Genomic DNA, 22270 nt, shown 5'->3' with positions numbered 1-22270 from the left:
CTTTTCCTTTGCATTTTCAGAAGCTTGAAGCAGCTTTTCATTGGTTTATTGGCCATTTAGATACCTTTTATGAAATGCCTGGTAAAGTCTTTTTTTTTTTTTTTTTAACTTATTTGGTTGTCAGTCTTGTTGTCTCTGTAAGTCGGTGGTTTTTTTTTTTTTTAAGATTTATTTATTTATTTGACAGACAGAAATCACAAGGAGGCAGAGAAGCAGGCAGAGAGAGAGGAGGAAGCAGGCTCCCCACTGAGCAGAGAGCCCGATATGGGGCTCGATCCCAGGACCCTGGGATCATGACCCGAGCCGAAGGCAGAGGCTTTAACCCACTGAGCCACTCAGGTGCCCCAAGTGGGTGGGTTAAAAAAAAAAAAAATTCTGTATGAGTTCTTATAAGCTATGTATTTCTATTTCTTTTTACAGTGCTGCCTGTCATTTTTCCTTACTGGTGCCTTTTGATGATGAGAAATTATTATTTTATTTTATTTTTTTAAAAGATTTTATTTATTTGACAGACAGAGGTCACAAGTAGGCAGAGAGGCGGGCAGAAAGAGAGGGGATAGCAGGCTCCCTGCTGAGCAGAGAGCCCCATGCAGGGCTCCATCCCAGCACCCCGGGACTATGACCTGAGCTGAAGGCAGAGGCTTTAACCCACTGAGCCACCCAGGCACCCTGAGAAATTCTTATTTTAAACAGCCCTTTTTATCAAAATTTCCCCTCTGTTTAGTGTTTGTTCCTCTGACAAATCTCTGCCCACCCCAAAGACATGAAGATATTCTTCTTCATCTAAAAGCTTTTTTGTGACCTTTCGCATTCAGATTTACAATCCATCTTGAAATGATTTTATGGATAGTATAAGTTAGGAGTGAACAGTCTCTTCCCCCCCGCCCCACGTGGAAATCTAATTGATCCAGCACTGGTTCAGTTAAACAAAAACATTGCATAGTGACGTACAGCTGTTCATTGTATCATTCGTTCAAGTTCTCCATAGGTTAAAAAAATGTTTTAAATAAAATGTTGGGAGAAATTATGAAAAAAAGGTACAGACGCTGCTGTAGGTAAATAAATACTATGGAAATAAGTCCAAATGCAATGGATAAGTCTTAATTTGATATTGTTGAGAAAAACAGCTATAAAAGACATCCTTCAGGCAATTGGGGAAATTTGGGAATGCACTGGCTATTTTGGCCTATTACAGTGTAATCGTTCATTCTCGTAGGTGTGATATTATTATTGTGGTTATGTAGGAGAACGTAATTTTTCGCTGAAGGATTTCTGCATGAAATACCACCAGTAAGGCAACAACTTACTTTTAAATAATTTGGGAGTGGGGTGGGATCTGGACTTAGGAATATAGAGAGATAAATCTGGAAAAATGATAACACTTGCTGAATCCAGGTGGAGAGTGTACAGGTGCTGCTTGTACCGTTCTTTCAACTTCTCTGTATGTTTGAAAATGATTACTACAGACATGGCGGGGTGGGGGCCCATGGTGTGGGTCCAACAAGAAGTAGTTGCTGGTCAGATTATTCCAGCTACTTCCACACTTCTGCTTGAGGGCCTCAGCTCAGCGATTTCATTTATTCTAAATCATATGCCTGCGGCTGTGGGCAGCACTGGGTCCATTTTACAAACAATGAATAGAATCTGAGGGGTAAGTGACTTAGCCTAAAGTCACACAGCCAGCTGAGACCAAGCCAAGATTTGAACCCCAATGTGAGTCAAAATTCTCTGCTTTTCTTTTTTGTTGTTTATGCTTCTTCTGTTTATGTTGGTCAGGTGAGAGCCAAGTGCATTTACCATGTGCTGGACTCTGTGTGTATTATGCAAATCCTCACAACGACCCCATGCAGTTATTACTAATAATAACCCCCACCTTACTGAGAGGCACAGAGAAGTTAAGTAACTTGCCTAAAGTCACTCAGCTAAGAATGGAAGAGCTAGGAGTTGGGGAACCTAGACGGCGTGGTTCTAGAGCCCTTGCTTGAAGGGCAAAACACCGTAAAAAGTAGAAATCACTTTAGGAATAGAAAGCAGGATTATTGTTGGTTCTCAAAGAATCCTGAAAAGTCCTCTCTCCTCCTGACAGCTTCTGCCATTCCAAGACAGCCTCTTCAGGTTTGAAATGTGCCTACACAGGGAATACTTTCCTCCCCAATTCAGCTGGGAGCTTCCTGAAGCTGGGGCTAGTTTTTCTGGCCCTCACAGTGAGTTTGTAGAGACTGCCTACTGTCTCTGGAGGTCTTCTGGCCTGGGGCTGATCTTAAAGCATTGTTGTGGTTGTGCTCGCACACTATTCTAAGGAGTAGGATGCCAATTTACCTGCAGGATGAGAATTAGGAGCCCCAGGGCATGCTGAACTAAATGACCACCTAGTGGTCCCAGGTCGGGTGGCCTTGGGAGACAGCTCAGTTTGGATGTGATCCCTTACTGCTTCTCCGTCTATAACAAGAGTAAGAAGAGCACACTTTTTAGGGATGTTGGGGCAGTTTAATGAGATAAGTGAAGAACCGCGTCTTTCAACCCAAGCGTTCACGTTGATAACTGTTATCATTACACTCCTTATGGTTCTGCGGGATGTGGACCTTGCCTTGCGTAGGGATCTAATCTCATTCCCACCGCACTGCTTTGCCTCACTAGATTTTATCTATCTTGGCCTTGGATAAGCTGGGGACAGAGGAAGCTCTTTAACCTCAGGGCCTTTGTGCCCGCCTTTCGCCCTTTTACGTCTCATCTCAGTTCACCTGCTCAACGATGCCTTCCTTGACCACGCTAGCCTGCCTCCAAGACATTCTCCTATTTTATTGCGTTCATATCATTTATCAGTTCCCGATATTATGAATTGATTTGTCTCCTATTCTCCTCCCATTTGAGTGTAAGTTCACGAGGGCAGATTTTGTCTATTTTGTTCTTTGTAGCATCCCCAGCACCAAGAACAGTGTCTGGTCTATGTCTGGCCTTCAATAAATGGTGAAATGAATGAACGAATGAATGAATGAGTGAGTGAAGGTGTATGCCGAGCCCTTACGCCTACAATCTCCGCTCCACTGCCGCAGCAGGCGACCAGCCGCGTCCGACATTGCAGACGGCCCCTTGGCTCTGGGGCTGGGGGCGCCCACGAGCGGAGCCGACCGGCATTTGAGCGACGCTCCCCGAAAGCCTGGGCGGTGGCTGCGCCAGAAGAGGGGCTGTCGCCATTTAGCGACGTTCCCTGAGGGCCGCCGCTCCGCCGCGGGAGCCGGACCGGGGGGTCGGGCCGGCAGCGCGCGCGCGCCGGTCTTTTGCGACGGTGCCCGGCGGCGCTAGTCCCGCCCCCGCCCCGCCTCCCGCGCTGTCCGCCCCGCCCCGTCTCTGCCGCTGCGCTCGCTTCGGGCCGCTCAGGCCCCCCGCCCGCTTCATGTGGCCCGGCCCGCGGCGGCCGGCGGCAGGGAGCGGTGAGGCGGCGGCTGGGAGCGGCGGCCGGAGAGGCCCGGGAGGTGGTGACCGAGGCCCAGGCAGCGGCGGCGGCCCAGGAGGCGGCGGACGGGGAGCGGCGGGAGCAGGCCCGGCCCGGCTCGCCAGCGGCCGCCCGGCTGCAGCATGCGCGTCCGCCGGGGGCTGCTGCGGCTGCCGCGCCGTTCGCTGCTCGCCGCGCTCTTCTTCTTCTCGCTCTCGTCCTCGCTGCTCTACTTCGTCTATGTGGCGCCCGGCATAGGTAGGAAGGGAGCCTGGAGTCCTGGTTGGGGGCTGCCACTCCGGCCTCGGCGGGGGGGGCCTCCCGGGAACCCCCCCCCCGCCCCAACCTGACGGAACTCCGGCCCTCAGAGGACCTCGGCCCGAGCCTGGCCCTCAGAATACTGCGGGGACCCCGGCCCGACCCTCGGGAGACCCCACGCCCGACCCTCATGGGACGCCCGGACATTTCCCGCTTTCTGCACCCCGACCGGTCCTGGAACCCACACCCGCACCCCGCTAGCCTCCCACGCATCCCCCGGTCCTCCTAACCCCATCCCCAGGCGAACCCGACCGTACCTCCACCCCCGCCCCCCGGGCCGGGACTCCCCCTTTCCCGCCCTTGCCTCGCTCGAGCCCCTCTTCCCGCTGCTAGGCTCGAGAACTCCCGTTCCTCCTCCCCCGGGGTCTCCCGCGCCCTGGTTCCCGGCATTCCGCGGACCCCTGAACCTCCTCCGCCCGCCTGCTAATCTTCGCCGAGCCCAGGGGCTCGGGGCTCGAGGTGCCCCACCTCCCCGGTTCCCATCCATCCTTCCCCTCTCTCCTCCCGGGTGAGTTCACCGTTTCCTGCGCCCCCTCCCTATCCTTTCTTCCCTCCACTTTCCTGTTACATCCACCTCCGGGTCCTCCTCCCCAGCATACACATTCTCTCCTCTTCTTGGCGGCCCCTTTCCTCACCGGGTGACACCCCCCCACCTTATGGAGGTCCACCCCCATTCAATCTAACCCTTGAGCGACCCAGGCCGTCTCCCCTGCTGTCTCCTTCCTCCTCCCCCAAGGGCACACCCTTGTTGTTACCTCCGCCCCTGTACCTCTTTTCCTTCCCCAAATTCTCTGCGCCCCTACCCCTCCACCCCCACCCCGCTCCGGTCCTCGGCCACAGTTTCCTCCTTGAACGAAGACTTGGGGAAAGGTTTGTCTGGATGTTTCCACGCTTTTACTGCTTGCCCCCTCCCCCCCCAGTCTCAAGGTAGAAGGTGGCCCTTTAGTATCCTACGGCTCCTGCTCGGGGACCGAGAGGACATGTAAATTGGCCCTAGAGGAGAATTTGTGATAAGAGCCTTGGGGAAATGGTGCCAGGTGGGAGGGAGGAGCATGGAGAAAAAATGGAATGGGAACTCATTCTTCTCGAAGGCATGTCCTTTAAAGGCAAGGCAATCTCTGGGGAAACTGAACACTGCCCACAGATTTTGTAAGACCACCGAGCGGACATTTAGGACATGAAGAAAGAGATTGGAAGGAAATACAGCATGAGGGTTAAGGTCAGAGGACACTGAGGTCAGACTTGGATTCAAATCCCTGTCCTTTATGACCTTGGGCAAGTTAACAGGCCTCAGCTTTTCTCCTCTGTAAAATGGGAGTGTTAATCTTAACCTCATGGAGTTTTAAGGAAGTGAATAAATTCCCTTTTAAAGCACTTACAGTGCGCAGGGAGTGTTTTGTGTGTGTGTGTGTGTGTGTGTCTGTGTTTTAAAGCAGTTACATGTAACTTTTCAGAAAGACAGGAGTAGATGGAAGGATTAAAGAAGGTATTTGTCTGACATGGTGTTACCACAGGCTCTAGAAAAAACTTCAGTTCAGGGTGAGGAATGACCAGAAGATGCTGTTGGAGCTGGGGCAAGGAGAGTGAATTCTGCTCTAAAAGTTCTGGGTCGTTTGGGTGTTAGGAAAGGGTTGATGGCTCCCCTATAGGGGAATGCCCTTTAGGATTGTGGTAATGCCTAATGCCATTCTCTGTTGACCTGTCAACACTGAACTAGCTGAATAGAGAAATTTCCAGATAGAGCAGGAGATTCTCTCCTGATTTTTTTTTTTTTTTAGAGCATATTTCACATAATGGTGAATATTGATGATCTGTACCGTAAACTAGATCTGGGAAGGTAGAAAAGGCAACATTAGATTGTTCTACAGTTCATGAAGTATCTAAGGAAAAAGGATTCCTCTGGGAGAGTACAGTGTGTGGTCTGACGGATCAGATGAGGAGATAGGAATTTTGGCAGAACAAGAACAGGTGCATAATTAGTGGAACTAATTGAGAAAAGAGGTCATTAACATATTGGATCTCAGACTCCATAACAATGGGTGTGAAATGATAGATTTGGACCTCAATGCAGTCAGTCTTGGAGCCATAACCACTTCCACTGATGGGGGTTATTTCTGTTGTTTGTACATAAATCAGCCATATCTACATGCAGAATAATCCCACTGGGATGGTGGTCACCCTTTAGATTAGAGAGGTTAGAAGCCAGATTCTCCAGCAGAAACGGAACTTACCACCTTACTTAAAATTTCTCAAGGATAGAGTTAGGTCAATGGAACCCCAGTGTAAAGTAATGGGCACCTACTGTGCTTAGATTCTTGTATCACTGATAAGTGAAAAAGTTGCAAAGTACTTAAATTTTCACTAGTTTCTACTTAAATGGAAGTCTTCCAAAGGGCAGATCTACTTAAGATTCAAATTTTGTTAGTGGGAAAGGCAAGCCATAAAAAAGATGTGGAATGGCTTTAGGGCTCCTGCAAGCACAGTTATATTCAGTGGTTTGGTGGCTTTTTTTTTTCCTTTTCTTTTTAAAATCTTGGCTTTCCTGCTAATAGACTTAATTTTTCAAATGACCAGCTTTGGACAGTGGGGTGGCAAATCTTTCCAAAGGTTAAGGCAATCTAGAGAAATACAAGGATTTATGTGCCTTGGGTTGTGAAGACCTTAATTTGAGACAATTATTGAAATAAGCTTAGAAAATAATATTAGGTTGAACCATATGAAATTTCCGTTTTTGCAGGTCAAAAATGGTTTGTACAGTGGCAGTGTGATAGTAGTTCATTCAACCTAATTCATTTCCAGAGAATGACAATTCTGACTTCTGGCATAATGGAAAATGTTAGACTTACATTTCCTTCTGGGTTTAATTTTTTCTAGTCCTGCTTCTGATTTCATTTGTATACCTTTTGACCATGTTTTTTGCTCAAGGGTCTAAAGAGAAATAGTCCAAGGAGCATGTTACAGTTGTATTCAGAAATAGGTAGACTTGAATTGAATTTGAGATAAGAGAAAAGTCATGTCAGTTATAAATGTTTTAAAGTTGTTCATATATGATACAGTCCAGTCCCAGTGTCAGCCTATCCATTAACTTAGTAGTTTTTGGATCTAATGCCAGCTTTTAATATTGGTGACCTATAGTCTGAGAGCAAGGGAAATTTTCCTGGATTTGAGGGTCATCTGAAATGGGGTTAATGGTGCCATTTGGCTTAGGAAATTGGATGTCAGGAGTGTTAACTAAATCTGACTGTAGTGTGTTTGTAACAAACAGAGGGCTCTCAATTAACTTTAATATCCCTATCCAAATCCAGTTAGGGATTTCAGAGTACGGCTTTACTGGACATTACATTTTTGTTACGAATTCAGAAGTAGTGTCTTACATCAGTAGTTTGAAAGTAGGAATGAAAAGGATGGGACAGAAATGTGGTGTGGGGGTGCCTGGGTGGCTCTGTCAGTTAAGCATCGGACTCTCGATCTCAGTTCAGGAATTGATCTCAGGGTGGTGAGTGCAAGCCCCAGATTGGGCTCCGTGTCCATTTTAAAGAAGAGAAAGAAAGAGAGATGGAGATGGTGGATTTGAAATGGAAGAGGAAGCCGAGGTGGTGATGAAGACGTGTTCACGCCTCCTCTCTTGCTCTTTCCCAGCCACAGCCTGATGCTCATTTACTCAGTCACTGTTTCACCTGTCCTGGTGAAATATCCCTATGCATTTCAGAGTTCTGAAGAAAACTTTGAACTTGTTTATATGATGCTTTAACTTTAAAAAAAAAAAAAGAGAGAGAGAGAGAAAGAGATGTATCAGCTCAGAGTATACCCATATTCCCATCTGACCAGGTCTTTTAGAAGATAAGTGAACTATTTGTAGATATACATATGAAGTGCTGATTGGAAAACATCTAATAAGTTTATGGTGCCCTCAGATGGGAAGGCTGTAGAGAGGTTAATGACCTTCACGAGTTGGTAAAACAGTTAACCAGTTTTGGGAGAGGTGCCTGATCCTGGTTAGAGGTACTAGTCTATTGATGAAATTTCATTAATTGAAGTTCTGCTACTTAAACTGATTTTCCTTTGCCCTTTGATTATTGAGGAAAGGAAATAGGGAATGATTTTTCCCTTTTGGTCTGCTTAGTTCCAAGAAAAGTTTGATTTATGGCTGGCTTTTGTAGGGCAGGAACCAGTAATTCTAATTCTGCCTGATTTGGCCAAATGACCTTGAGCAAGTCACTTGATTCTCTGATCTTACACTTGGGAAAAGCCCAAAACTGTTTGAAAAACTAGAAGTGCATCTTAACCAAACTTTTTTTTTTTTAAACTTAAATTTGAGATGGTGGGGGAGAGAGGGAGAGAGCATGTGAGTGCACAAGGTGGGGGCGAGGGGGTGGAGGGAGAGGGAGAAGCCAGCACTCTGCTGAGCAGGGACCTGACATGGGGCTCAGTCCCAGAGCAGATGCTTAACTGACTGAGCCACCTAGGCACCAAACTTTTATTTTTATTTATTTATTTTATTTTACTTTTTTAAAGATTTTATTTATTTATTAGAGAGAGAGAGAGAGCATGAGAGGAGAGAGGTCAGGGAGAGAAGCAGACTCCCTGCAGAGCAGGGAGCCCGATGTAGGACTTGATCCCGGGAGTCCAGGATCATGACCTGAGTGGAAGACAGTCGCTCAACCAACTGAGCCACACAGGCGCCCCTTAACCAAACTTTTAATGAGATGTTTTTATATACAGAAAGTTGATAATTCATTCACATTCTGCATAAATATTAGACTTAAGATTTTAGATAAGATACACATTTTATGCGGTGCCTGGGTGGCTCAGTGCTTTAAGCCACTGTCTTGGGCTTAAGTCATGATCTCAGGGTCCTGGGATGGAGCCCCTGCATTGGGCTCTCTGCTCAGCCTGGAGCCTGCTTCCCCCTCTCTCTCTGCCTGCCTCTCTGCCTACTTGTGATCTCTCTCTCGCTCTCTCTGTCAAATAAATAAAATCTTTTAAAAAGGATACATGCTCAATCCCAGAACCCTGGGACCATGACCCTGGGACCATGACCCCGGGGACCATGACCCTGACTGAAGGAGCCAGCTGAGCTACCTAGGTATCCTCGAATGCAACTTTCTCTAATAACTACAGGAAAATTTCAGATTCCCCACAGTTTAGTATGAGAACCGCCTTTTTTCTTTTTTCTTCTCACATGAAAATGCCCTCTAAATGCTAGTGCACATAGATAGTTCTTGAGCTTTTGTGGAAGGATATACATGTGGTGGAATGTGTGTTATTTGTAAAAAAGTAAAAAACCTCGTCCTGTTAAAGAACCCGACCTCCCACATGCCCATGAGCACTCACTCACTCAAATACTTTCTCAGTTGTGTCATTCTAGAAGGAAACCATGTTTAGGGAACAGGTTGAAGTTTTAAAACCTAACAGCACACTTTTGACCAGGACTTTGGTGATGTTTTATGGCTTCTTTGCAGAATTTTGCTACATTGGAAACAAGATCTGGGTTTGGAGTCGAAATTTCTTTAACAGTGAAAGTATGCTAATCTTGGACAGTCTTTAGAAGCAGTATCAGTTACAGTTCCAGACCGTCAGTGGTGTAGCCAGTAGATGATTCTGCTCTAATTCTGACATTTCTCCCCGCCCCCGACAGCTTGACAGGCCAGTGGGAGCAGCATATATTAAATTACCAGGAAGAAGGGTCTCTGTGTTGCTATGATTCTTTAGAACTCTTCAGGAGAGTAGAAATTCCAAAGCTGTAGAAGCCAAAATGCTCTTGACTTGCCCAGTTTTGCAGCTTTTTTGATAATGGAAGATCTGTCGGACACATCTAACCATGTAAAGCAAGCAGAACTTGCAGAAGCAAGAAATAAGGAATGTGATGCTGCTGAGACCTGTCAACGAAATAGAGAAAACTGGGGGTTAACACTGGCCAAGATAAAGGATAATCAGAGGCAAACAGATTGGGTGTGGCTTGGAAGAGGTTAATGGAGAGGTGTCGAGAGGAGAGGCAGGCCAGCATACGACTAGCATAAGGCCCTTACTCTTTTGGTTTCTAACACTAGCTAAGTAAGTGTGGCCCTGCCTTTGCACAATAGGTGCATTTTTGTAGAAAATTGTGAGAAAATGAATTTGAGATCTATGGGTCAATAATTAGTATTCGAATGTCTGCCTATTATGTTACCAGCTACGGGAGGGAAACGCATGAATTCTAGAATTCTGACTGCTTCTTTCGTTTTATAGATGATCACATAAGCCCACGTGGAGTCATTAACTCACCCAAAGTTGAGGATAAGATATCCCTGAGGCATACAAAAAAATATGGTTGAAAAGACAAAATTAATCACAAGAAACAACTAGGGAAAAAACAGGAGATAGTTTGTAGTTAGTTGCTAAATTATATGACAGTCGTTCTTAGTGAGATGGGAGTTCAGGCAGGCATTCGCTCCTTTATTCAGCCTGTCGTTCTTTTGAGTGTCTCCTCTTGTCTGATACGCGTTTGTGTATGGAGCAGTCTAGAAATGAATAAAGCAGAATGTTTCTGCAATCATGGTGGCTTTTACATCAGCGAGAGGGTTTTGCCCTTATAGTGCTTTTATTCTTTTTTTTTTTTTAAGATTTTATTTATTTATTTGACAGAGAGAAATCACAAGTAGATGGAGAGGCAGGCAGAGAGAGAGAGAGGGAAGCAGGCTCCCTGCTGAGCAGAGAGCCCGATGCAGGCCTCGATCCCAGGACCCTGAGATCATGACCTGAGCCGAAGGCAGCGGCTTAACCCACTGAGCCACCCAGGCGCCCAATAGTGCTTTTATTCTAATGGGAGGCACAGCCAGTGCAGAGGACAGTTTCGGATAGTGGTGGGAGTGACTGAGTGTGTTTTAGATTGAGTGGTTAGGGAAGGCCTTGTTGAAGAGGTGATACTTGCCTTGACTGTCGCTAACATGTCTTGGGGTGGTGGGCAGGGTAGGGGTGCACATGTAAGGGACCAGAGGCAAGGATGAGTTTGAGTGAAGGTTGACTGGATTTTTTCAATGATGGGAAGAGTGGTAAAAGATGAATTTAGAAATGTGGGAGGGCTCAGGTCATGTCAGATCCTGGACCGTGGGAAGGACTTATAGGAGAGGGGTGAACATTAGCTTTGAAATCAGCCACACCTAGGTTTAAATCAACCCACTGAATGGACAGATTTTTAAAAAAATATTTTACTTCCTTTTAAGTAGGCTGTGCACCCAGAGTGGGACTAGAACTCCCCACGCTAAGATTAAGAATCCCCTGCTCTACTGCCTACCGCAAGGTCCCTCAGGCAAATTATTTTCAGTTTTCCTTACCTATCGGGTAGAAGATACTGTCTTCCACACGGGCTGTTGTGAGAAATGAGTATACATGTAAAGGGCTGAGCAGAGAGCCCTATGTGGGGCTCGATCCCAGCACCCTGGGATCATGACCTGAGCCGAAGGCAGAGGCTTTTTAGCCCGCTGAGCCACCCAGGCGCCCCTACAGTGATTATTTGTAAACAGAAGAAATCCTCTCTGGCCTCATGCTAGTGCCACACAGAGCTAGAAGGACCCGGGCTCCAGTCCGGCTTTACCAGTAACTAGATGGGAAGTGTTACCTCAGTTTTTTCTCCTCTGTAAACGGACATTAGTGACAGTACAGATTCTAGGGTCCCTTTCAGATCTGAGGTTACATGAATCTCAGCAAGTGTGGGTTGAATCTTGAAGTAGAAGAAGGTGTGACAACTTAGGTCAAGTTAAAGCACCCCATTTTTAAAAATGCAGGTGCCCCCTCACTTGGTTTCCCATCTTGGATGAAGTGCTGAGCCGTGGCTTCGGTGGCACTGCTGGAGGGATGAGGTGTTTGCGTGAGTCTGCACACGGCCCCGTTTCACCCTTCAGGGTGATGGAAAAGTTTACACCCTGTGGTCTCTTGTTTGCGGACACTTGCCCTAAAAAGAATTTTTGCACTGAAGTCTGTATGTTTGAAATCACTATGACAAAAATTTGTATTATCTTAGTCAAGGGAAAAACTAAAAAGAATTTTGTGGCAATATCTTCAGGATGTTAAGACCATTTTCCCCCCTTTTTTCTTTCCTTTCCTCCCCCCCCCCTTCTTGTTTTTCTTTGTTTTTGGGGAAATCCTTTTAACTTTTAATCTGCTAAATCCCTCCTTTCCCTAGTTTCACACTTTTGCTTTTAAGCATGACAGCGAGCCCTGGACTCATTAGCTTCTGGCCCATCCTCCCTCTCCTAGGTAATTGATGTTAAGTGGAAATGAATATTACATTTTGACCCAGTAAATTCTTTTTTTATATTGTGGCTTCATCCAAAGAACACGCATGCCTCCTGCTGATCCCCTGAATGCAGTGTTTTCCCAGGCACAGGAGTCCCACCGGAATCTTTTAGAGTCCTGTCCCCACCCCCCCCTCCTCGTTAGTTTGAGTAGGCAGTTACTAGACTCCGGTACTGTTCCTCCTCCTTCCCAGGTTACAGATACCAGGTACTCGGCGGCCACTAGAAGGGAAGCTGGTCATTGTTCCTGAGTTGCCTTAGTTACTGTCATCAATTATGAACAGTTCTCAGAGGCGATTCCTGGCCTAATTATGGTGATGAAAATGCTGTGGGATGTCAGGTACAGGCAGGCATGGATTGTAGGGAAGCTCAGTGTTGTGTTTTAAAACTTAAATTAATCTAGGCTCTGCTAGTGAGCACGACTGTTTATTATATTTATTAAAGAGCTGTAAACACATAGATACAAAGAGGGAACTGTGTTCTTCACCCTCCAGATGGTCCTAAAAGTATGATTAATAGACATTTAAACCTTTAGCTCAGTTCTCATTGTTGAACAACCATGCGCTCGGAAAGATGGGAAAATAGGAATTTTTCTTTTTTTCCTCATAAAACTGCTCATTATCCCATTTTGAGGAGTTCTCCTTCTAGGCGCCGTGTCTAAATTGTACTCGGGCTTGTGATGTTTATATTTTCTTTTCTCTCTTTTTAATATTTTATGTATTTATCTGAGAGTGAAAGCGTGCACGGGAGGAAAGGCAGAAGGGGAGGGAGAGCGAGAATCCGAAGCTGAGTCCCCGCAGAGCATCGGGCCTTATGCAGGGGCTCGATCCCACCACCCCGAGATCATGACCTGAGCCTAAACCAACCAGCCCAACTACAACTAAGCCACCAGCTGAGCCACCCAGGCACCACTATGTTTTCTGATTGGTAGACCATTGTCCTCTGAAGCCAGAAAATAGTATTTTCCTAATTGCTGTGATGTGGTCACATTTGTGTATTTATTTTTTTTTTTTAAGATTTTATTTATTTGTCAGAGACAGAGGGAGAGAGAGCGAGCGAGCACAGGCAGACAGAGAGGCAGGCAGAGGCAGAGGGAGAAGCAGGCTCCCTGCCGAGCAAGGAGCCCGATGTGGGACTCGATCCCAGGACCCTGGGATCATGACCTGAGCCGAAGGCAGCTGCTTTAACCAACTGAGCCACCCAGGCGTCCCACATTTGTGTATTTAAAAAAAAAAAAAAATCCTTTATTCCAGTTTAGAAGATGGCAAATTGGCAACTTAAAGAAGTTAAACCATGTGGACCAAAGATTGCAGTAGGATTTTTCATGTACTCGTTATGAAGCTGTGTACTTTAAATAAAAGCATTTAATCTTTTAACTTAAGAAAAACTCACTTTATCCGTATCCTCATAACCTATAGAGAGAGTAGTGATAGGAAAGTGTTCTGGGTTGTGATTGTGATTGTGATTTTCTTGTGCCAGGATAGTGCCTAGCACATTGTACGTACTTAAAATAGTTAATGAAATGAATGAGGATAACTGTTGTCTGGCCAGCCAGCCTCTTCATTCCTGGGATTAGATTTACTCTGGGGGAAGGATCACTGCTTCTGTTAATCCTGATTCTGAAGTGACTTTGAATTCGTTTTGCCCCATGCTACTTTGGACTTGTTTTCCTTGCTGTTTCTTTGGGGTGAATACATATAATATGATGTTTGTTACGTATTTTGGTAATTTAAATGTGTAATTCTGTGGCTTTAATTATATTCACAGAGTTATGCAACCGTCGCTGATGTTCCCCAAAATTTCATCACCTCAAGCAGAAACTCTGATCCCACTGAGCAGTAATTCCCCTTTCCTCAGCCCCTGTTACCATCTGATCTAATTTCTGTCTTTATGAAGTTTGTGCTTTTTCTAGGTGCTTCACATAAGTGGAATCGTCATACAGTCCTTTTTGTATTTAGCTTATTTCACTTTGCATCATGTTTTCAAGTCTCACCCATGTGAAAGCGTGTGTCAGAACTTTGTTCTTTTTATGGCTGTGTAATACTCCCTTGTAAGTGTCTGCCACCACACTTTGTTTTTTCATCTGTTGATGAGCACACGAATGGTTTCCACCTTTTGGGTATGTGAGTAAGTTCTACTCTGACCTTTGGTGTTCAAATGTCTATTTGAGCCTCTGTTTTTAATTCTTTTGGGTATATATTTAGGATTGCAATTGCTAGGTTACGTAATTCTAGTTAATTTTTTGAGGAACTGCCTGACTTTTCTACAGGGACTGCACACCATTGTACATTCCCACCAGCAGAGGATGAGGGTTCCAGTTTCCCACATCCTGGGCACACTTGTTATTTTCCTTTTTTTTTTTTTTTTTTTGTTTTGTGTCTTTGTGGGGTTTGTTTTTGTATTTAAAGCATAGGCATCGGGGCACCTGGGTGGCTCAGTGGGTTAAAGCCTCTGCCTTCGTTGGGCTCAGGTCATGATCCCAGGGTCCTGGGAAGGACGAGCCCCGCGTGGAGCTCTCTGCTCAGCGGGGAGCCTGCTTCCCCTTCTCTCTCTCTCTGCCTGCCTCTCTGCCTACTTGTGATCTCTGTCTGTCATAAATAAATAAAATCTTAAAAAAAAAAAAGCATAGGCATCTTAGTAGGTGTGAAGTGATTGCTCATTGTGGTTTTGCTTTGCATTTTCTTAATGACAAATGATCAGCGTCTTTTCATGTGTTTATTGGCCATTTGTGTATCTTATTTGGAGAAATGTCTGTTCTGGTCCTTTGCCCATTTTTTTAAATTGGATTGTCTGTTGTTGAACTGTGAGAAACTCTTTATTTTCTAAATATTAAACCATTACCACATGTATGGTTTGCAAATAACTCCTCGCATTCTGTGGGTTGTCTTTGCAGTCTCTTGACAGTGTCCTTTGATGTGCAAAATTTTTAATTTTAATGAGATTCAATTTATCTCTTTTTCTTTTGTTTGTACTTTTAAAAATGTACTAGTCTCTAAGTATCACTTAACTTTTGCTCCCTACAGCTTGCCTATTACTTCTTCTGCCTGTGAAGGTCTTAGAGGCACTTCTAAATGTTTTTAAGTTACCAAAAGGCATTTCCTGCACAATCTACTACTGATCTGATTTATTGAGGAAGCAGGCATCAAGGGTTTTGGGTTTATCTTGCTCTTAACCTCTTTTAAGTTTGATGCTGGTTGCTTGATTTCTCTTTGTCTTTAAAATGGTCTCTCTTCGGGGTGCCTGGGGTGGCTCAGTCAGTTAAGTTGGGTTTCAGCTCAGGTGATGATCTCAGGACTGTGAAATGGAGCCTTGAATTGGGCTCTGCATGGAGTCTGCCTGAGATACTCATCCTCTGCTCCTCCCTCTGCTTGGTCTGTCTTTCTCGAAAATAAATAAAATCTTGAAAATGGTTACTCTTTGTCACACTTGACATGCTTTGTGGATTGTGTTAACTATTTCAAGTCTTAGAAGGGTCCTAGGACTTTCTCTGATAGAAGGGGGGCTGTCCATATCTTATTTGATGTTTTTTGTTAATTATTTTGTTTAATAGGACTGAAGCATACATTTCTGCCTCTAGTTGCAGTTCTCTGAAAGCCCGTGTAAGGCAAGGCCAGATGTTGAGACACAGGTTTTTGATGTTGGGGACAATACAGTTTACTGATTAAACATACCCTGTAGAGGGGCGCCCAGGTGGCTCAGTGGGTTAAAGCCTCTTCCTTCCGCTCAGGTCATGATCCCAGGGTCCTGGGATTGAGCCCCGCATCAGGCTCTCTGCTTAGCAGAGAGCCTGCTTCCTTCATTCTCTCTCTCTGCCTGCCTCTCTGCCTACTTGTGATCTCTGCCTGTCAAATAAATAAATAAAATCTTAAAAAAAAAAACCAAACATACCCCTTAGAAGAGAAAGTTGGAAAATATTATAGATTGGTGAACATAGTGAAACACTGGACTCATCATACAGAAATGAAAGGGGCTGCTGACTTTTAAGATAGGGAAAAGTATGTTTTTCTTGGCTTTTTTTAAAACCCAAATCTCCATTAACCAGCCAGCACCTTTGTATTTTGTTATTTAGGAATGATGACATGGAGGTATGATTTTCTGTTTGGTATCAAGCATGGGGTTTTGTTTGTTTGTTTTCTGTCTTCTGATTCGGTGAAAATCGGTAATTCCTTATTCACCAGAATAAGGATGGGCATTCTGTTTCCCCGTGCCTCCCAGTCATCGGCACAGGCACAGGGTGGCCCGTGGAGGTGAGGAATAGGCTGCCAGGACAGGCCCTGCATGACTGGGAGGTGTGTGATGCAAACCACAGGATTCCCCCCCAATCACCACCAACCCCGTTTCCTTCATAAACAACATTATCAGAAAATGAACAGAGTGCTAAAGAATGAGGAGTATGGAAAAATCTAATTTGTAAAACCTGCTGAACTCCTATAACTCAAGGTAAAATACAGCAATTTTATTTTTTTGTCCTGGGTACCAGCTGAATTGCAAATGTATTTACCTAAATGTGAATGATAATTGTTGCGATTAAAGACAGGTGGGTACTCAGAAAGGTTTATGTTGTGAGGCCTGTAATGAAAGAAAAAATACATAAACTTGGCTTTTCCATTTGCCTGATTTGACTGTTAGAGCTAATAACTTCATTAACTTAATCTTTATGATGTACTACATCGCTACAGTGCGCTGGGGCTGGGGGTTCAGTGAGAATGAAGCAGACACCATAGCTGTGTTACATTTTAAGTATTCAGCTAGGGAGTACAGCTTCCCCATAGTAAGAAACACTCTGTTTTGAATGGTTTTATACTCCTAGATGGGTGTGTTTAATTGAAGGTTGGTTCAGTCCAGTTCAGCTATTCAGTTGGTATTAACATTCCTTAACTGCAAACATACTAGTCAGTATGATTTAACTATAGGTATTTAAGACAGCAAAAAAGTTTTTAAGAAATTTTTTTTTTAATGTTTTATTTATTTATTTATTTACTTATTTGACAGGCAGAGATCACAAGTAGGCAGAGAAGCAGGCAGAGAGAGCAGGGGAAGCAGGCTCCCCACTCTGCAGAGAGCCTGATTCGGGGCTTGATCCCAGGACCCTGGGATCTTGACCTGAGCTGAAGGCAGAGGCTTTAACCCACTTAGCCACCCAGGCACCCCGCTTTTAAGAAATTCTTGAAAACACATTTAATTTCCTACCCCATTGGCTCATTGGTTGTGCCAGTTTTTGGTGGTGGTCGTATTTACAAGGAATGTGTCTGCTGTTTATCTCCTGAGTGACCTGAAGTTTCTTTATAACACTGGTGTGCTCTGGACAGTGGAGGACGCATGAATTTACATGCCAAGGCCTCTTCCCTTCTACCCTGAAGAGTGTCGGTTTTAGAATACAAGTCTGGCACTGAGTAGGTGCTCAGGAGGGATTTGTCAGACATGATGAATTTGTCTCCTACCCTTCAGTGGCTTTCATTCCACTTGGGATAGAGTTCAGACTTACTGTTGTAACTTCCAAGGCCTTTCATGATCTAGCTTCAGCCTACCTCTCTGGCTTCATTTATGGGACTCCTCTCCTGTCCCTCCAGCACGGACGAGGTAGCTCTTTTCCTTTATCTCTTCAGTGGCCAATTTCTGTACTCCTGCCCATCCTCAGACCTCTAAATCAGTGTCCATTGAGCGGGACTTATCTTTCTCGATCATTGTTGTATTCCCATCTAGAACACTGTTTTGGCACACAGTAGGTGTTTAATCAATGTTTATTTGTTAAGTCAGGGAAGTGAAGTAGAGGTGGACAGATCTGAGGTGCTGAAAAATACAGTTAGCCTGTTCTGCTCGTTTGGGTATGTTAACCAGGGCCGTGCTAACCGCTGAGATTTCAGGGTGAGGAACTAAAAGGATCAAATAAAAACACAATGATTTATAGATGTGATTCATAGCATACTTTTAGATTAATTATGCCCCAGTACAGTCAGATGTTTGGTGATGTGGAGGCCTGGTTTGTGGGCAGATGACAAGTAAAAGTTTCAAGTTTTGCCGGTTTTGTATTCAGCAAGGATTTGAACCCTTCCAAGTGCTTTGTGTTCTACATACTGTGTGTATGATAATGCTTTGCAATTGGAAGTCACAGATAAATTTGTCAGTGTTTTCTCTGGTACCTAAACTTGACATTTAGATGAAAAAAGGATAAACATAGGAAAATAATCAGTCCAAATTTGGGATGGGGCAGCTAAAGTAATTCTCTTATATTGCTGGGGACATTGTTTCTAATTTTTAATGAGGAAGATATTGAGGTTAATGGCTTTGGTATTTTCAAATTTATAAAAGTTATACCTTTATGCTGTGAATATGCTTGCCAGTCTTTAATTTGAGAGGTAGTTTTTGCCTAGGACATGAGAAATTGTTTTATATTTTACTTCATCCAGGGAGAGATGAAGTTAAAAAACACTTTTCTGAAATTGGAAGTCCATGTGGATGGCTTGGAAAGTAAGACTGTTGTTCATAAGGAGTCTCTGGTGCTTCATGCTGCTGGATGGAAGATGGAAATGACCTTGCCTCTGTCACTAAGATTGTATTTTCAATAACAGCTTGAGCTGATCAGTGCTAGACCAACACCCATCAGTTTCTCTGTCTGGAAGGCACAGCTAGAACCCTCCGTTGTGCTGTGTGTATGTGTGTGTGTGTGTGTGTGTGAGAGAGAGAGAGAGAGAGAAAGCGAATGTATATGAGAGGGGAAGTGAAATGCTTTGCTGTTGGCTTAATTGCCTATTTCATCATTGACTTGGTTTGTCTGGCTTTTTCATTCTGGTTTTAAGTATTGAGAAATCTTAAGATTTGTGTGAGTTAGAAAATCTGGATTTATTTGAACTCTATTGAGAATTAACCTTAGGTAAGAGAGCTACTTTTCTGGTTGGCTCTATGTTTGAGATAACTTTTTTCCTTAATTATTTTACTACAGAAAATTTCAAACCTATGCAAAAGCAGAGTGAATAGTATAGTGGATCCCCACGAACAAAGATAATTTTTTGATGTGGCCTTTGTATTTATGAAAGATGTAAAGGGCCCAAAGATTCCCCTTTCGAAAAGAAAAGAAAAGAAAAGAAAAGAAAACATGAGGGTAGGCTTACACTAATTAGTAAACGGATTTTTAAAGTTTTTAGGTAATTTGATAATTTGATTTCATTTTTGCTCAGAAAATAAGCAGTATATAAATGCAAGATTATTGCAACCATAAAGGAGAGAAATTATCACATGTTTGCAAGTCTTGATACTAGTTAGGTGTTCACCAGTCCCTGTCCCCTCTCCCTTCCCCAGCCCCTTGATCACAGAGCTCAGCTGGAGGAGGGACAGGAAGGGAATGCGGGAAATTTCCTGCTGGGATTACCAGCTCCTCTGAACAGGTGCATAGTAGACTAGAGCTGAAGCAGTTGATTGCAGTGAAGTTTCTGGAGGATTTAATTTTTTCTGTTACCCTGTTCTTCATTTGAAACCTCAGAATTCAGTGCAAGAAGAACAAAGGTCAGCATGTTTGCAAAGGCTAAGTTTTTCCATGCTGTGGTGTTACCTGGAAGGTTCTGCTGAGCTTGAGGAGCAGGTGCTGGGGTTAAGGATGCTGAAGCCTCAGGGGCCGTTGGGAGCAGACCATTACTGCTAATGTGCCTGCGCAGGTGGTAACCAACCTGTGTTCTTTGGTTTCCATGACCTTTTTTTCTGAGACTGTATTGCTAATTTCTGTAGCTGTTTATGTCAGCCTTGACCAAAGCCAAGTACAAAGTTTGCAAAGGAAAGTGGAAAAAAATACCTCTTTTAGGACTCATTTTGGCATAGATTTTGTGGTGTGTGTTTAGTAACATCCCCCGAGATCCACAAATTAAACATTACCACCACTGATTTGATTTTAGTATTATTTGGTTAATTTAAGAGTTCTAAAATTAAAATAGTTAAAACAGTCAGCATAGATTGAGGCTATAGTTTTAAATTGTTTTGTATGTGTGAAAAATTGACTCTCTTCATTGTGCTATCTGAACAAACTTACCAGTAGATTATTTATGTAAGTTGGTGTCACCAGAAACATTCCGGAATGAATCATGTTTAATTATAATCTCACAAATGTTACCACCCTTGTTCTGTTGAACAATATTGTTAAACTATTAAATCAGCTTCAACAATGATAAAATTACAATAATTTATTCATAATCATGTTTTCCTCACAAGTGTTTTCATTTCTTGGTTTCCTTCTGATCTTTATACACATTCAGATACTTGAAAATTTTGCACCTTAGGAATTGTTAGTCTGAGAGAGTTGATTTTGGAAGAGTGGTAGCGAGTTTTGTGCTGGAATAACCTTTCGCAGTTCCTCTGCTGTAACATCTTTTCCTGGTTGGTTCTGTGTTTCCCTTACTATAACTAACCATAGTGTCTTGCTAGAAGATTATTTCTTTTTTTTTTTTTTTTTAAAGATTTTATTTATTTATTTGACAGAGAGAGATCACAAGTAGGCAGAGAGGCAGGCAGAGAGAGAGAGGAGGAAGCAGGCTCCCCGCTGAGCAGAGAGCCCGATGCGGGACTTGATCCCAGGACCCTGAGATCATGACCTGAGCCGAAGGCAGCGGCTTAACCCACTGAGCCACCCAGGCGCCCTAGAAGATTATTTCTGGCAAGGGAATTCTTGAAAGCTATAAAGAAAACATACTTGTTCTGTTTACTGATACGCGAAAAACTACACCAAATTGCAGTCCCTTTGGTGTCAAGTTGGTTTAATCTCATTTCTAAAGATTATTAGTAAAATTAAGTGGAAGAATTTAAAATTTCATGAAATCCTATACCAGTGTGACTAATTTAATGTGAAAGTATAGTATTTGATCTAGTTCCTCCTTTGATTGGATTCAGCAAAGTAGAAATAAACACTTTTTCAGAAATCTTGTTGTACTTCGTGATTATTTTTCTCCAGTCTGGTGTTTTTTCTCCCGTTTGTCGGAAGTAACTAAACTTTGACAGAGAAGTTTCTCAAAGGTAAGTCAGAGCAGATAAAACAAAGAGGGTCAGTTGGGCTGTTCTGGCCACTGCTGCTGTTATTTCCCTCGTGTTTTCATATGTAGCTGCGCGATACGGTGTGCCTTCTAAATCTGTAATTAAAGGAATTAAATACGTAGTTAATTTGTGTGGCCTGCTCTAGGCTTTCTGGACTTTTCTAGACCTTTGGAATATCCCATCTGGAATTATGAAACAGAATGAAAATTCAGGATATTCCTTTCCTTCCGAGTTGCTGGAAATTTAGGTTGCAACTAAATGTTGTATTTTCTTTTTCTACCTCTTTTCTGTAGCTAATACATACAGAATAGGGACATCATTGATAGCATGCAGGTTATTCTTTGTAAAGGTGGTTATACTAAATACAGTTAGTTCTGCTATAACATGACTTGAGCATTCCTAAAAATCCTCATGCTCCACACAATTGTTGAATAAAAGCCATAGAGCTTATGGGAAAAATGAGTTTAGGTACGCGACACTTAAGAACTTTATTAGTGACTCATTTTTTAAAAACAGACCTAATGAAAAAGGAAACTAATTAAAACAGAGCACAGGTTTACACCTATTAAATGGTTGAGAAATACCATAAAATAGAACACCTGACTTTGAAGAGACCAGAAGTTTGCTCACGGATGTGGGCATCAGGCCAACCAATCCGTGAGTTATTACCTGGTGGTGGAAGGATTATCTGATGCAGAACCAAATGTCACGTCGGACGTGTATCAGACACCTGCTTGGTGAAGTCAGGTAGCTGGTAGATATTTGGGGTATGTGAGTGCGTGTATGTCTGCTCAGCTGGGGATAGTTATCTGGGTGTTCCTTATGGGTGAAATTACACATAAGCAAATGTGAAGTTTTTAGTTCTGTTCATTGTTGTCAGATATATCAGTTACCTTGGAACAAATGTGCACTCCCAAAATAAGCATCATAGGGGAACTGTATAAAAATGTGATGTAGTTGGATAAATGTGTGAGACTATTTAAAAATGATTTTTTTAAAAGATTTTATTTATTTATTTGACAGATCACAAGGAGGCAGAGAGACAGGCAGAGAGAGAGGAGGAAGCAAAAAATGATTTTTTAAAAAAAGATTTTATTTATTTATTTGACAGAGATCACAAGTAGGCAGAGAGAGGGGCTGGTGGGGGTGGGGAGCAGGCTCTCCGATGAGCAGAGAGCCCGATGCAAGGTTCCATCCCAGGACCCTGGGATCATGACCTGAGCCGAAGGCAGAG

At 43.6% G+C, this 22270-nt stretch overlaps 1 protein-coding gene across 2 annotated transcripts in view; it reads left to right on the top strand.

The window, feature by feature from the left end:
- The window catches only part of B4GALT5 (beta-1,4-galactosyltransferase 5), a 92762-nt gene that overhangs the window by 12345 nt on the left and 58147 nt on the right, over positions 1-22270 (top strand). The window contains exon 1 of one of the 2 annotated variants that reach the window (XM_059407210.1): positions 3376-3691. The exons of the other annotated variant lie outside the window; for it this stretch is intronic. Coding sequence (XP_059263193.1) covers positions 3577-3691 — 115 coding nt within the window. The 5' untranslated portion in view covers positions 3376-3576. Of the gene's footprint in view, positions 1-3375; positions 3692-22270 lie in introns of those variants that run through there. 2 annotated transcript variants of the gene reach the window in all.

Source organism: Mustela nigripes, chromosome 7 (genome assembly GCF_022355385.1).
Source record: "Mustela nigripes isolate SB6536 chromosome 7, MUSNIG.SB6536, whole genome shotgun sequence".
Taxonomy (NCBI): domain Eukaryota; kingdom Metazoa; phylum Chordata; class Mammalia; order Carnivora; family Mustelidae; genus Mustela; species Mustela nigripes.
Note: the sequence above shows the minus strand (reverse complement) of the source record. Positions and strands in the feature narration are given on the sequence as shown.